This window comes from Pleurodeles waltl, chromosome 7, assembly GCF_031143425.1.
Source record: "Pleurodeles waltl isolate 20211129_DDA chromosome 7, aPleWal1.hap1.20221129, whole genome shotgun sequence".
NCBI lineage: Eukaryota > Metazoa > Chordata > Amphibia > Caudata > Salamandridae > Pleurodeles > Pleurodeles waltl.
This window is the reverse complement of record NC_090446.1, coordinates 508712838-508730166: the sequence shown is the minus strand read 5'-3', so window position 1 is coordinate 508730166 and position 17329 is coordinate 508712838. Positions and strand designations below refer to the sequence as shown.

The window sequence follows — 17329 nt, the reverse complement described above, 5'->3', positions numbered from 1 at the left end:
GGCTGATGTGGGTAGACATAGCATGCATTTTAAGAAACAATTCTGTAATTGTAGGGGAGTGCTTTTGGTGTTACCCCACAGCCCGGTACCATACGCAACCGTGGAAACAATTCTAGCCCTGTAAATGTCCAGCATAGTACCTATGGGGCGGCTCCCTAGTTTACTAGCAAATTTGAATATAGCACATGAATTTCTTCTAAGTTTGTTCCTGCCTGAACAAACCAGCTGGTCCTACTGTCCATTGCTAGAAAACAATACTCCCAGATAGTTAAAGCAATTGAAAGTACTAATCTCCATGTTCTGAATGTAAAAACTTCTGCATTTCTTTACCTTCTTGCCACAAGCCATAGTAAATGTTTTGGACTTATCAATTATCATACCCTTAGATGACAAAAACTGTTCAAATCCACACATTAATTTCTGGAGCCCCATAGGTGTTCTGGATATCAGGACAACGTCGTCTGCATAAAGTAGGGCAGGCACAGGGTATCCGTCCAAGTTCGGGGGATCGGCCTGTAGACTCTGTATATATTTATCTACCCCATTAATGTATAAAGAGAACAATAACGGGGATAGGACTCAACCTTGGCAGATACCTCTTCCTAACTTAAAAGAGGTGGTGCATTCTCCAAGTTGTCAGAAACAGACTTTGCATGTCAGATCGCTATACAGGAGAGCCAAAAAATTGATGATATACCTTGGGGCGCCTGTCTTAATTGGAGTAGGCCATAGGAGAGCACGTTCTACTAAGTCAAATGCACTACTGAGGTCTGCAAAGCATAGATATAATCCACCACTTTTTAGCCTTGGTGTACTTCCCTATAATTAGGTCTAGGTTAACACATTGCTCTATGGTTCCTAGACCTTTTCTAAACCCTAACTGTACAGGTGATAGGATGTTGTTTTCTACGACCCAGTCATTTAATCTTTCCAATATGATTCTACTAAATGTTTTCGAGAGGAATCCAGCAGTGAAATTAGTCGATAGTTTTTAGGGTCGGCCTTATCTCCCTTCTTGTATATTGGTATAATAATGGACGTTTACTATGTCAGCGGAATGTCACCAGATATGGCCGAATTGAATAGTCTAGTCAAAATTGGTACCCAAAATAGATGTTATGTTTAAAGACATCCACTGGTACCCCATCCGGTCCTGGGGCCTTACCTTCAGCACCAGCTACGATAGCAGAGTAAACCTCATCTGTAGTAATCTGTGGATAGTTGGGTTGTCCCAGCTCGATCTGCCCGATTAAATCTACAGACCGAGGCCCTTCTTTAAAGACCTCTGAGTAGTGAGCCACCCATGTTGCACAGTCTACACTTGATCCCAGATCTGATGGAATCCATTCTGAAAGGAAGGGGTGGCATTATTTGTTTCCCAAAACAGTTTGATATTATTAGTCTCTGTCACCAGGGCTAGTTTGGACCATGCCTCTTCCCTTAGTTCCTTTTTCCTTTGTTCCTGTGTCTTCTTATATTTTACTCAGAGTGACTTAATTACTATCAGGTCTCTAGGAGATGTCTGCAGGGCTAGTTTAAGATTCCTCCTGGCTTTCGTGCAGGCCTGGTTGAACCACCCCTTTTTATGCAAAGGTCATCTATGTTGTGACTATAGGTCAGGAGCCCCTGGATATAAGCGGTGATTGTACCAAAACATCTTAGTAACATAGGTACCTCAATATCCTCCTGTAAGCAGTAACCAATTTCATGTGGGCAGCCACATATGACATCCTGTAGAATGTCAGCAGGCTCAATATCTTCCCATTTCTGTCTCATCCCAGTGGTTCTATGTACTTCGATCCGATTGGGGGTGGGATAAAACACATACCTTGGCCCCCAAAAGAACGTATGGAGAATAATCGGTTAATGATCACTAAGAAGGGTCAGCTCAGTATAGGGTGTGTTACAGCCATTTAGTGCAAAGGATGACAAAATAATGTGGTCTATAACAGAGGATGAGTTGGAGCCCCTATGAGTTGGAATTATTTTGCTGAAAACTCTGTGTTTACATTCCATAAGCGTTAAGTCAAAAGAGGACAGCATCAAATTAAGCACTTCCCCATACTCATTGTGGCAAAAATGGTCATATCCTGTCCCATCAGGGGTAGTGAGTCCAGAGGACCAAGGGGAGGTACAGGTGCAAGCCTGGATATTAAAAGCCCTGGCCCAAATAATAATGGGATTAGAGCTGATGGGGTATAGAAACTTATTTAGGCTTTGATTCAGGGCGCGGGCAATCCTACAGTGGGTGGCATCAAAGATGTTGTTGTAGTAGTTAATTATGACCATATCTACCTTGTTCTTATACTTAAGCCACAGCAATTGGAAGCGTGTGGTCTCCATAAAGTCTTTGTAACCACTACAGGGAGTTTATTAGAAACACGCACCAGGAGCCCCCCCTTGGCCCTCCCAGATTGTGATGGTGTAGCTGGCAGTGAGTGTGAGGTAACTCCATGCACATAGGCAGGTGTGATACACCAAGATTCCTGGATGCAAACCACTTCTAACTTACTAATTAATGGACCCCACTCTTCAGTCTCAATTTTACCACGTAGGCCCTGCACATACCATGTAGCAAAATAGTGGCGCCCATTGGTGTTAACGACAGGCCCCTGGTTCTGTGATTCTTCCCTACCACTGCTGGCTGCATTTGGAACTACTTCAATTGGTTTCCCATCCCCATAATGTGTTGTATCCCTAATGCCCATATCATCTGTGCCCTGCTGGATTAATAATAACCTGGTAGGGCTCGTATCCATCTTACGTTTGATTGTTTCCTCTGCCCTTAATTTCATCCTCTCGCAGGCTACAGACCCCTTGCATAACAGTCAGTCATTATCTGACAGTGAACTTAAGGTCTGGTATTTATTGCTTAGTAGTAACGGGGTGGTGGAGTGTGCATTATCAATGCGTTCGGGGCCTAGGTATGCCAATATAGACCATGGCGGCATACAGGGCGCGGATCTGGGTCCTCACTGGCCCGGTTGCAGATGTCTATAGAATACATCTCTCACCATTCAGGGGTTTCTGACCCACCCTACTCTCCGGGATAGAATTATCTGGTGGGCATCGTTAATTGAGAATAGATTGTTCTGCGCTAGACAGTGCATAACCTTGTTCTTCAGGTCATCGTGTTGCTCACTCTGGTCAGACCATAGAGGGGGGACATTGGTCATAATAATAACATAGGAGGTAGATTAAAAATAGGCAGTTCTCCTCTTATGTGTAGGCGGGCAGACCTGTTTTTCTGGGGGTTCGGGGAAAATTGTCCTGGTGCTACAAGGTTTGGTATTCGTTGTGGGTCATCTGGAGCGGGACTGGGTGGTCTCCTCTTAGAGATTATGTGCCACCCACTAGGATGATCAATATTTTGGGCCACCCTTACTTGCCCTTGTGTAGGGGCCCCAAGACCAGTGCTCAATAGAGTTCCCGGCAGATCCAAAGTATCTGTGCCCTGTGATATATGTGAATGACCTGTCACATTAGGAATAGTATTCTGTACCACAGTGTTCTGGGGGTTAAGGGACATCACTGGCATGCAGAGTTTCTGGCAGATTTCCAGAATTTTTCCCACCTCCCTTTCCAATTTATCCAGTTTTGTATAGATAGGTTTAAGCAAGTTATTGAGGAGGGTTGTGAGATCTTTCCAGTCAGTTGATACCATATTTTCAAACATGGAAGGGTCCAGGTTACTATCAGCCCCCCTTCTGCATCGTTTTTTTCCTTTTTATAATGGGTTACTGGCTTTGAGGTGTAGGGTTTTCACTCGGGGGGGGGTCATAGGCTCTATCTGGGAATCCCCATTCATCAAAGCCACTGTGTCAGATGGGGGGTGAATTACTCGTGTATGTTCATGTGGTGCTAAAATTCCCCCATCCCATCTCCCAATCCAGCTGCCCCCAGGGATAAGTGTCTTTCTGCGAGGTCAATTTCCTTTGAGATGACCCCTACTGCTCTAACTAGGGAGGAGTCTATCGTTGTGCGGCAGGGTTCAGTATCTACCTTCTGTCCCACCATCTTCCTCTTGCCAATAATTAGGGTTTAGATTTACCGCCTCTCTGAGTAGTCCTGTGCTGTCTATGGCTGGTTACCCAAAAGCCTAAATCTTTGGTATTGAATCTGTCCTGATTGCAGGCCTATTCTTATCACACTATTAGCTAGATAACTGGAAGTTTTCAGAAGGTCAATAAGTATATATAAATATAATACATAAGGAGAAAAGGTCAAAAAACCAGGAGAGCAGGCCCTGTCGGGCCTCTATCGGCTGCTGACGGGCACAGACGGGCCCACTCTTGGCCCAGTTTTCACCCGGGCACGCTCCCGGGTGCGTCCCACGCAGCGGAAGCACGTGTCTCAAGTAAGGCGCCTTTAGCACGCCTGAGCGTTCTGGGCGGCCATTAAGGCACCCTTGGCGTGTGAGAGCGTTGTGGGTGGCCTCCTCCATCTGGTTCTCCTGGGAGGTGTGGTTCAGCCCAGCCTTTCGCCCCCATGTCCAAGTGCAGAGTGATCCTGAGTCATGTTGTCCCAGATGAATCTCAAGAAAACTGTGAATGGTGGCCAGTCGAAATGTGGAGAATTATTCTTATTCATGAAGATATGGAGTTCCAGATCTTGGCTATCTGCACTGAGAAAGATCATCCATCAGTGTGGTAATTTTTCATCGGCAGGAGGTGGTCCCAGCTAAATTACAGAGATCTAATTTGACAGTAGTTGCAGAGTTTATGTTGAATGTAGAGTAGTCAATTTCAGTAGATTGCTTGATATGTGATGCACATTTCTGTAAAGGTGATACATTTTGTCACCGGCAGGCATTATAAAGGTAGGAAGCGTGCTTGAATGTGGTTCTGGATATTTAAGTTAAGGAGTTGTTTGGCAGCTGCTCTCCAAAGCATGAAGGTGAAGTTGGCATGTATTAAATCTAAATAACCAAAGATTCAGTATGCAGATCTCATGATGTAAAATGTTTCTTTAATAACAAATACAATGGAGAGTTTAGAATTAATAATTGCTCCCAAATGTGTTACTTTGGTTGATGGGATTGGAGTAGAGCTTTGTTGTTTATAGATGGTGGAGGTGTGATACTTGGTCCATTCCCCACATTACGCTACCTCAGTTTTCAATTGTTTTAGCATACAGTACTTAGTAAAGAGTTAGTGGTTAACAGTTTGGGGGCATTGGTCACTGTGATACGAGTCTGGACCAGATGGTTAATTGAGGGTGAAAAATAAAATCTTCAGATGGTGTTATTTTGGTGAGAAGGATTTGAATGAGATATGGCTGTCAAGAAGTGATGTAAGCCAGAGTTGGAACTGTTGGGTAGTTATCTTTGGGGAGGTTTGGGTAAGGGAATGTTATACTGAGATTGAAAAATGGCTAGTTCAGGATCCTTTCAGCTCTAACACATACCTAGGAGTCTGTAGGGAGTTCAAATGACAGTAACAATGGAGGGTAAGGCTGAAGTAGTTAATGTGATGGTCATTCCATGTGAAGGGATGGCTAATGGACGCAGTTATGAGGGGGAAATTTTGGGGCCTATTCACAAACTGCATTTTGTAGTATGTTTTGTAGTACTAAAAACACGTTAGAAAATGCTATTCACCCATGTACATGTATAGTTTTCACCTCCACCTCTCCTATTGTTTTCTCTGGAAAAACCTCCATCCTGACTGCAGAGTCTCTGCACACATAGGTAAACATTTTAGTAGTAAATGCAGTAGGGACACACAGAGTGGCATCAGATGGAAAATATGTATGATTAAAGGGGAGGGATAAGAGAGGAGTAAGGAGAGGTTTACGGAGGGAGTGTTAAGGCAGCAGAGTCCACCCACCCACAAAAGAGTAGGCCTTTTGCTGTTAAAAAACTGTACTTTCTAAACTTAATGCAGCCACAAAGGGACCCACAACACTAGCAAAGTACTCCAGCTCAGTGCTAAAGAAAGAACAGCACCACACATGGCCAAACGCTAGTACCGCAGCAAACACCTATGGAAAATAATGGATTTGGGTATCTAAATGTAAACTTCATGGGAAATAATATTAAACTACATTATTTTAAATAGTGTAACTTATAAATAATTGCAATGTAATATTGAAAAACTATAAAAATTGTACATATTTGTTATTTAATTGTGCAACTTTTAAAATTATGTAATAAACTTAATAATGAAATTACTTTTAGTTAATTCTTTGCATCCTTGTAACAGTTATTTATTCACAATAATTTTAAAACTGTTATTTACTTTAGGTGGGAATTTATTTTTAATCTAAACTTCAGAAAAAGAAATATAATGCAATGTACTTACATTAATTAATCATTTAATTACAAATAAGTTAATAGTGTTATAGCATTTTTTCTTTTTCCATTAATACATAACATTGAATATTTTTAATATTCTTTTTAGTTAAATAAACTTTTTTTTACATCTCTCTTTACTTTACCATCTGAAGTTCTCCACCCCAAGGTTGCCACAGGAGTATTTTCACTCCAATGTTGGGGTGGATGAGAAACCTAATGTAAAGATGAAATCCTGAAAGGAGAAAGAGATGGGTTTTCATATAGTCTTACATTTAGCGGTGCAGGGGTGAGAGAATGAGCACAATTGGTGTTGGAAGACAAGTGGATGGAGTTTTAGAAAATATGAACTAAATAAGGGAGACACACAAGGAAAGCACAGCAAGGAAGGCAGCCAGGAATGGCCACTGAGGGCTATAGGAGCAAACAGGAAAAAGAGATATTTAGAGAGCAAGCATGGGAGTGGCATCTTATGTGCTAGAGGTTTCACAAAATGTGACAGTGAGTTAGTGGTAAAGGATAGGAGTGAGATTGTGGTGGAATATTGTGGAAGGCACAAGCAAGAGGACAAGAGTTCATATTGGTGAAGCAAAAGAGGCAAGTGAGGGGGGACAAAAATGATGAAGGTAAGGTAGCACCAGGTCTGAGTAAGAGAGTAAAGGGGAAGCAGGTCAGGAATGTAAATATGACGTAGGTGGGGTTGTTTTGTAATTAGATCACTGTAGTAAGCATGAGTATTGAGTTTTGTAGGTGTATCTGTATGCTTAGCAGTGTTATTTGGAATTTCCTGAGAAGCCATCAAACGAATGTTCAGCTTCTAGAGGTAGCAGTATGTTATGAGAATGTGGAATAAAGAGTAGTGGGTATCACACCTTAGAAAGATTGATTCCAGTGGCTTGTTAATGGAGTGTCATAACAGCTTAGTAGAGGAGACAGCTAAGTTTCTAAGAACCACTAGAACTGCTGTTTATTATGGATCAGGCTTAAGAAGATGTTGATTCTCTGATTTAAGAATGTGGTGTTGAACTGTGGAGCAGCAGGAGCCCAGCTTCCAAGAACACTTGTGCTGTAGTTTATGGGATGAATCGAGGCTGCAGTTCTGGTTCAGGGCAGTAGAACCTGTAGGAGGAGAGTCTTGTAGGGGATCACATGATATAGGACCTAGCTGATTGTGAAAGAAAGAATGTTGAAATAGGTTAAAGAATAATTCCAAGAAGTGCAGTTAGTGCTGCTATCTGAGACACAGCAACAAATCCTTTCTGAGCAGGGGCCGGAGCAGGAGTTCAAGTACATGAACAGAAAGTCAAGCACATGACCATAAGGTCAAGCAATGAGTGAGGGCTCTGTGAGCAGGCTGTGACATGGATCCAGGGACAGATGTAATGAATAGGATTTTGCTTTCATTCTGTGGCTGGGTCACTTTATTTAAAGTTCTGGCAAGGACAGTGGTTTAGTATGAGTGATGGTGATGCTGCTACCTCGTTTTCCCGAAAATACCTGTATTGTGGCTCACTAGAGCAGTCTAGTAGTGGGTGAGGTCTAAGACGTAGCTTCTAAGACTTACTAGGTATACGTCTGTGGAGTTCACCCAGGGATAAGGAGAGATAGAGAGAGATAGAGAATGGTCGGCAAAATGGAGATTCTGAGCCATGTTGTGTTTGTGGTCACAAAGCGCGTGCCTTAATGTAATAAAGATTACAGCTATGTAATCAGAGTATTGTTGTCAGTTCATTTCCAACATGGCTCGGGATCTCCATTCTGCAGACTATCACTCAAACCAACTGCACCCTCCACCCAGAAACAACACACACACACACATGCACACAAACACTCTGTCTCTCTCTAGCTCTTTTTATCCCTGGGTGAAGTCTACAGACCTACATTATGAGACTGAGTTATGCCTGCAAATCAGTCAACCATGCAGGCAATTTAAATGAATATTTTAGATCCCTTGCTTGTCTTCATGTCATAAACTACATAGCCTTTGTGCTAGAAGTCCAGTTTGTAATATCCCTAAAGACAAAGACTGATCAAACATGACCAGTAAAGGAGTGTAGGGACAACATAGTGCTCTGAATAGTGAGAATAACTGATAGGTTATTGGAGCATTGCACACTTTACTAATTTTCCACACCAGAATCCTTACATTAGTAAGCTATTCCAAGTGTTGCTATTCTTTTGACTAACGCCCCTCAGCAGTTACATAGCTCTTGGCCCCTGTAAGAGGACTGGCTAGAAAACACTAACAAGGAAGTCAGACAACTATCCAACAAACTATCAGCTCAAACGCCACATTAGACTGCCATTGTAAGCCCATATTGTGGGTTCATAAACAAACTCACCTGTAGAACGCAGTTATACCAATGGGTGAAAAAGTACCAATGTACCAGAAAGCCCAGGCCAACAATCATCTGATGACAGAGCTACACCTTCCAGTGTCTGAACCGTTTTCAAACACCAGGAATGGAGACATATGAGAGAGGGATGTATCTGAACAGATCACATGTGCTTTGGAGCCAGGCAATGACACACAAATCACACTGAAAAGACCTACAGTAACCAACTGACCTGGAAGACAAACCATTGTATGAAGCAAAAATAGGCTTCAGAATTCTGCATGAGTTTTTCAAAATCGGCAGGGAGACAGATGTTGGTTTATTTGACAGAGTTAATATCTCCGGAAATGTAAAGGGAACAATGAATGACTTCAACTTCAACCCATAAAGGTAAAAAAGCAGAATCATCTTCATTCAATAAACAAGAAGCTTGCTTAAGACAAAAAGCAATATGATAAGAGTGAAGATTCGAAAAATTAACCCCTCTGCAAATTTTAGGCCTCAGCAATTTTTGGAGGGACTTTCTGGGTTTCTTATCATTCCACAGGAATTTGGTTAAAATAGAGTTCAGCCTCTTAAAGTAACTATTTGGGATATTAATTGGAATGTTTGATCAATAAAAGAGAATTACAGGAAGTAACATCATCTTAAGAGAATCTAATCTACCCCACCAGGATGAAAATAAAGGGTTCCATTTAGATATAAGAGAATCAAGAATAGAAAATAATTGCAAAAAATTACAAGAAATTGTACCTTTAACAGAAGGTTTAAACCAAAGACCTAAATGTCTAATTTGATCATTGTTCCAATGAAGGTTTGAAGATTTAAAATCTTCAGGAAGGCAAAATGTATTTAAAGGGAGTATTTCACACGTATCTTTATTTAACTTATGCCCTGAAATGGCAGCAAAATTCTGTACTTCGAAAAAAAAAGAGGGAAGTGAAGGTTTCGGATTTGAAATAAAAAGTAAGACATCATCAGCATAAGCTGAAACTTTTATATGTCCTTCCTTATAACGGAAACCATGTAAATTTGGATTAGCTCTAAGTTTCAATAAAAAGGGTTCCAAGGCAAGAATATACAAATGCGGCGACAACGGACAACCCTGACAAACTCCTCTATGGAGTGAGAATGAGGGAGAGATGAGACCATTTAGAAAAATAGCGGCCTTAGGAGAAGAATACAATAATAAGATAAGATTTGTGAATTTAGCCAAACTATGAAAGCGTTGAAAAAATGAATAACAATTTGACACGATCAAAAGCTTTTTCAGCATCTAGAGCATTTGCAGATAGAGAGTCCTTATACGTCGCAGACTTATTTAAAATATTAAAAAATAATCATGTGTTGTCAGATAATAAGCGTCCTTTAATAAAGCCAGACTGCTCTTCCCCAATTAACTTAATTCCAAACGCATAGCAATAATTTTAGCAAACATTTTATAGCCCAAATTTGCTAGAGATACAGGTCTATAATTCTTACAAAACTTTGGATTTTTGTTATCTTTTGCTATAAGAACTATTAAAGCCTCTTGAAAAGATCCGCCAGAGGATTTTGCATTAACAAAATAGGTCAAAAATTTAAATAATCTTGGAATTAATAATTTAGAAAAACATAAATAGAATTCAATAGTAAAGTCATCTGGGCCTGGAACTTTACCCTTTTTAATAAGATTTAGTGCATTGAGAATGTCTTTAATGGAAATATCATTATCAAGAGCAGAAAATTCAGAAGAGGAAAGTACGGGTGGATTAACAGTAGATAAGTATTGATCAATCAGATCCTGCGTGAGAACAGAATCAGGAGTATATAACTGTGTGTAGAAATGAACAAATTCATCCAAAATTTCTTAATTCTTATGTAATAAAAAATTGGAAGAGTTCTAAATAGATTCTATCTTTGTTATATCTTTTTTATTTTGAAGATAATTTGCTAGAAGTTGTCCTGATTTATTTTGGCCCCCGTAATACTTAGCACTGGACTTAAGAAGATAAGAATGAGCAATATCAGTTGAATTTGTATTGAAAGCAAATTTAGCTTGAAGTAATTCATTGAGACAACTTGTAGACTTGTAAGAGTAATATACATTTTCTAACTGTTTGATACGATCCATTAAATTAATTAATTTTTTATTAGCCGTTTCCTTTTATTGGCAACATAAGAAATTATAAAATCGCTAGAGGCCGCTTTGAAAGCATCCCAAATAATCTGAACAGATAGCTGAGGGGTATCTTGTTCTACAAAGAATTGTGTGGCAAACTTCTGAAAAAGCTGAGTAAAATTAGTATCAAGAAGTATTGAATTATTAAATCTCCATGTATTACTTGGCTGATTATGTGCGATAAGATCAAGATCCATACTCACTGGAGCATGATCCGAGATTAATATGGAACCAGTTTCCAAACTCAAAACGTGTTGTATGAGATGCTGGGAGACAAATAAATAATCAGTCCTCGATTGAGAAGAATGTACTGGGGAAAAAAAGGAAAATTCCTGTAATGTGGGATTACACAATCTCCAAACGTCCACTAATGCTCTTTGTTTAATCATAGAGGTAAATTGTGAAAATATGGTGGATGGTACATATCTAGAATTGGATTTGCGATCAATAAAAGGATCCATAACCATATTACAATCTCCTCCAAAAATTAAATATTTATGTGAAAGAGTCAATAACTTAGCTAAGATGTCATTCCAAAAGGATTTATCAGGTTGGGTTGGAGCATAAACATTGAATATAGTTAAGGGTACTTTTATTAGTTTTCATTAAAACTATAACCCATCTACCCATCTCATCAAATTCCCGAGAAAAATCTGAAATGTTCAAGGCTTTATGACACAGTATAATGACCTAATTTCTCTTCCCCGTACCCGGAAATGCAAAAAATGACCTACCCATTGTCTTTTAAGTTTGGCTACCTCATCCCCTGTTATATGAGTCTCTTGCAGCAGGGCAATATCAGCTCTCAATTTTAAATTATGTGTTAAACTCTTTGATGTTTTATTGGGATCCCAAACCTTTAACATTCCATGAAAGAAATCTAATTGTCATTTAATGTAAAGAATAAGTAATATAACCATGAATTAGTGCATATAAACAAACTATTATCATGAATAAATTGAACCAAAAGAAACAATTTGACGTACAGAAAGAGAAAAATAGAACTATGAACATGAGAAAGTAGAAATAAGAAGGGAAAAGGAGGAAAAATAGTAAAAGAAGAGGAGATGAAGCAGAAGAAAACGAACAGGACATAATATAGAAGGAAACATTAAAACCACAGAAAAAACACAGAACAAGTAATAAAAACATACCTATAAGACAAAAACAACGTGAGGGTGGTGAAACCACAAAAGGAAGACAACGCAACCTTCACTCCACGACTGCAGATACGGAAGGGAAGAGAGACCCGGCCACACAGGTTGCTACCACAAAAGACAGGTACGTTAATGAATGAAAATCTAAAAAAGGGAAATAGGAAAGATTCAAATTTCTTAGATAATCTAACACTCTTAAGATTACATGAACCAGTAATGGACATATCCATTAAATAAGAGCAAAAAGAAAAACAAAAATCAATACAATAATCAAGTCTCTGATATTTTGGAAGTATCCATTGTTTCACCTCTAGAAGAATCAATAAATTGCTGAAGTAATACTGGATCCTCATATGTGGTGGTCTTATTATTGTAAGTCACCTTGAACAAACATGGATTAAAAAGTCCATATCGAGCATTAAGCGACTTCAATGCCAGACGCATATCCAGAAATTTATTTTGTTGGTCTGCCGTTGATTTAGCATAATCCTGAGCAAAGAAGAGATTGGAACCTGACCACATGATCCGACCTTCAACTCTTGCTGCCCTCAGAACTTTTACCAGGTCTATATACTCCAAAAAATAAATTATTATTCCTCTTTTTTTCTTTGACAAATGAGAAGGATGACCAAGTCTATGCGCTCTTTGTATATTTAAAGCAGGAGAAGTAGGCAGGTCCAGAATTTTGGGCAGAAACGATTGTGAGAAAGATAATTTGTCTGAACCTTCAATTCCGTGGACCATAAATACATAGATTATTTCTTTGGTTCTGATTTTCTATATCCTCTGCATGGTTCCTCAACATAGTAACTTCAGATTGTAGGGACTTAATAGACGCAACTGAGTCTTCAAGCACTTCCACTCTTCGTTCCACACGAGAGACTCTGTTCTCCACAAGAGACCATTTGTCGTCCAATATTTGTAATTGTTTATTTGTATCTTCCATAGATGGTTTAAGAGCCCTTATTTCCTCAAGAAGTAAATTCCATAGATACGGTATCTACAACTTTAATAGGAGCTGGAGGATCCTGTTTAGCCCTCTTATTCGTGGATGTTGAAACCGTTACTGGCAGCTCGGACGATACTTTATTAACAACAGTAGAGAGAGAAACAGGTGTTGAAGGTGTAGCATCGAGAGTAGTAGCCCCTGTACTCTCCATATTTGACAAAGGAGCAAATTAATTTGATAAAGGAATATTATCTGAACTTTTATTGCTCTGTACTTTGTTATTAGTCAATTGAAGGTTCCTGGATCTGTCCATAAGCAAAAATATATAATTATGCCCAATATGTAGTAAAACATATATTTTCTGAAATACTCAGAAAAGAGATTAGACCAAAATAGTAAAAGAAACTGGACAAAATCATCCAAAAAGCAAGATATGATCAGTAGAAAGCATAAACATACACTTTTAGGCCAAAAAGTGCAAGAAGAATATCTCAGGCAGCGATGTATAAAGCAAAAAAAGAAATTGTGAGGTGAAAACAAAAACAAAATGGTGGTTGCAATAAATTCCTCAAACAACCACCTTGTAAGTCAGTAAAATAGGCCATAAAAAAAAACCTTTTAAGTCATTTTAGGGGGAATAATGCATTCAATACATCTTCCCCTAACTTTTCCTCACTTCAGGATTCATAAAATATGCCCTGGAGGACATAAGCCGGCTCTCTTAGCTCCCGCCGCGGTCACGGAGCTCCGATGAAGGAGGCCATCTTCGAAAGGTGCCAAGCCACGCCCCCTATTCTATATACTTTTAAGCTGTGTGTTATTGCTCAACCATGATAATAGGTGTGAATGTGCAGTGACTTCTGCTCTACTTAATAAATCCTTTTTCAGTCACCCTTAGAATACTTGAAATTGCATGCCAAGGTAGCACAAATATAAAACTCTTTTGAGTAGAATGTTAACTGTTGCTTCAAATAATCGTGTGGGTTAAGACCCCGGTATTTGGTTTTAATATCGGAAATTGTAGGGCTCTCTGTCATAAAAAGCATAGCAAAACAATTTAAGAGACTTTGTAGAAACATGGGACTATTGGCAATTATTAAATCAGCAACCACAAGAAGCAGACCAGTGTCACATTTTCTGCAAATAGTTGGTGTATCCATTGTTTCATGAGCTAGATGTGAATTGATCACTCTAGATAGAGACCAGCCATATGCAAATCAATCTTGGTTTTGCTCCAATATGAACAGTCTTAAATTCTGACATTAGCTTATAGCTCCATGTGGGTGACACTTCTTGCATCCACAAGCATCACTGAATTACCAGAATGTTGATAAAAGTCAAAGGATCAGAATGCCAATGATTATCTATTTTGTGAGCCTTGAGTCTTGGGCCTCTTTTTTTGCTAAATGGCAGCCAGTGTGTCAGACCGACCACCAATTAGAGATCCTACCCCAGGAAGAGAGAGAACCTAACACTAGTATGGCAAAGGAAGGGCACGTGAGGGTTTCTAAACCTCTGACCTAGAATCAAGAGATGACATAAATACCTTAGATCGGGAGATGGCACCAGCCATTTAGTGACAATGACCCTCTGAAAGAAAGTAAAGTGAAGGTGAATCCAAAAGCCTAAAGCCCAGGCTTCTCTCTCTCTCTCAAGGATCAAATACTATGTCTGGAACATCGTAGCCAACACTGTCACCAAAAGCCTGATATTAACAGAGTAAAATAATAAAATTAATTGATGATTAGCAGCAGTAGAATATACAAAGTTAGAAATAACAGTTGAAGAGGGCTAATCGTGCATGACCGAGTCAGCATCTGTGCCATCTGCGGTGTCCGGCTAAAATAAAAAAAGAATGATTTGCTATAATTCAGTCTCTCCGTCAGGAGCGTGTAGCAACCGTCCTCCTTGTTACTGATCTGAAGCAGATAACAGAAAAGCAACGAAACAATATCATGGAGGGAAGGGATGTTTATTTATCCCCTAAACACAGAAGTGAGGATTTGCCATCCCCAAACATCCAAGTGAGGTTTGGCCTGGTCACCAAAACAGGAGATATTCTTGTCCGCATGTCTTGGAAAGCAAGGCTGTAGCCAAAAGGTAAGCTATGTGTGGTACAATAAGGTGAAGGCACTTCAAAAACATTTTAGTCCTGAAATTAAATTGCTGGTCACAATAAAAACAATGCCTCTTTTTTCATACTCAGTCCAGTATCTTAGATCAATAGAATGTAGGCATGTGTGTCATTAAGGGGTACCCTAATTATACATTTGGATAATTATTACCCGCAGCAGTAATGGTAGAACCCATCTGTCCGTAAGAAGCGCTTCTGGAATGTAACAGTCCACTTTCCATCAAATCTTATTTCAGAAACTGCTACACAAGCTGGTAATGTATGCATATTGTGAGCGTGGTCAGGAGTTATATATTTAAAATATGTACTTAAATATCCTCCATTTGGCAAATATTTTTTGTGCATAGTCCTTCAAAGAAAACAAATGCTTAAACAATCTCTAAGGAGTTTCCTTCACCGAAGATAGAGGAGACTGAGAAACATCACCAACAACGTACCCCTAAACGTAATGAGACAAAATACCTTCTCACAGATAATTGTAACTGGAAGTCCAATTCAAGAATATGCCAGCCCAGGCACTTCATGGTCCGAGACTGCCTGTGAAATCATGACCCGACTTCATCATGACAAAGTAACAATCTGCTTCCACTCTCAGAGCCCATGTAGCCCTCCAATTACTTATCGACTGGATTGTTGCCTTTGACCCTCAGCTAGGTTTTCACTGTATAGATAGAACATACTTATATAAGTCCATACATACGTTCATTAATCTGGAATAGCTGAATATACATAAAACACAGAGACTGCAATGACAACAGTAATGAGAAGAGGCCTAGCTATATTAATAATCCATATCACAGATATAGTAACTTTTTTCACATGAAATATTAAACAGTGGTATAATCATCTTGTAGGGGAAACAGTGTCCTCTAAGATTAAAAGCAAGAATAATAGACACAGAGAGGGAGAGGTTTTGATAAAATTAATTGCAGCTGCTAAAATACAATATTTTATTTCTCTAATAAAAGATAAGTAGTACAAGGAGGCAGTTGAACAAGAACAATAATACATTCTTTTTAACCAGCACTTCTTTTTGTAGGAGCTGTAAATAACAGGTGTTACTGGTATTAAATCAATTTAATGGTACCTGGATGACTTACATTGGATGGATGGAAATTAGAGAAGCAGTGTTCGGATTTGAACACGTCACATAGATGTTAGAGCTGGCGTTTGGGTCACTGAGCCATCTTGATGGCTACTATTTGTACAGTATTTTGTAAAGCACTTACCACTAGCGCCTTCAGACTAAGGGTCTGATTACGATCTTGGCAAATGGAATACTCCGTCACAAATGTGACGGATATTCCATCCGCTGTATCACGATCTCCATAGAATATAATGGGATCCTAATACTGCAGATGGGATATCTGTCACTTTTGTGACGGAGTAAACCCATCTGCCAAGATTGTAATCAGGCCCTATGTGTGTTCTAAAGAACAGTGCCATTAATGTCAAACTACACAAAAGCACTGATTGAATCCACCATGCATACAGTTTTAGTCATTCGAGGTGGACCTGAGTCCACAACCTTCCATACAAACCTCTGCATTAGCTACACAGCCGACTGACTCCCTTTGCAATAAGAGACGTTGGGGCAGATTTAACCAAAGCCAGAAGTGTTAGAAGGTTGGAAAATGGAAGCCTGCTTAGATCAGAATAATATCCCTGCATAATCTTGTGCCACTCTAGCTGCAACAGTAGTACGCCAAAGTCCTATGCATTTCTACCCTAAAAACTAAAGTTTCCTTGAAAAGGAATCTACATAACCGTTTTAATAATTGGCATAAAAAGAAAGATTATTCTGAGAAGCACAGGCTCATGGATATATATCCGGATCCATGCAAACTCTGTCTTTGGGAAACAGATAAACAGCTTCAGACATTTAGGGCTTCTTGGCTAGGTAAGCGACCTAAGATACATGTTCAAGTCACAGTGTTAGAGTGATTGTGTACTTTACAGATATGATTCATGCTCATAATGTAAGCACCGTGATGAGGAAGATGAACATAATGAGTTCCGTGGGTTTCTTGCTGAAGATCAAAATGCAAGACATTGTCCATCTGAAAGAAATGAGTGTTCAAATGACAGTGTTCCTTTGCACTTGCAGTGTCCCTACCCAGTCCTAAGACTCTCCAGGCGGCCATTGTACCTCTCATCAGTCGGCGAACATGCAAATGCTTGTACAAGATCAATCCCTCATCCAGTAGTGAGCAACACGAAGTTATGCCTGATATGATCTGTGCTGGATATCCAAATGGAGCCAAGGATGCCTGTCAGGTAACCATTTTAACCAGCGCTGG

The 17329-nt window shown here is 39.6% G+C and overlaps 1 protein-coding gene across 1 annotated transcript in view; it reads left to right on the top strand.

Moving 5' to 3' along the window:
* Positions 1-17329, top strand: part of PRSS8 (serine protease 8) — a 130237-nt gene that overhangs the window by 87035 nt on the left and 25873 nt on the right. The window contains exon 5 of the mRNA XM_069244213.1: positions 17137-17306. Coding sequence (XP_069100314.1) covers positions 17137-17306 — 170 coding nt within the window. The remainder of the gene's footprint in view (positions 1-17136; positions 17307-17329) is intronic.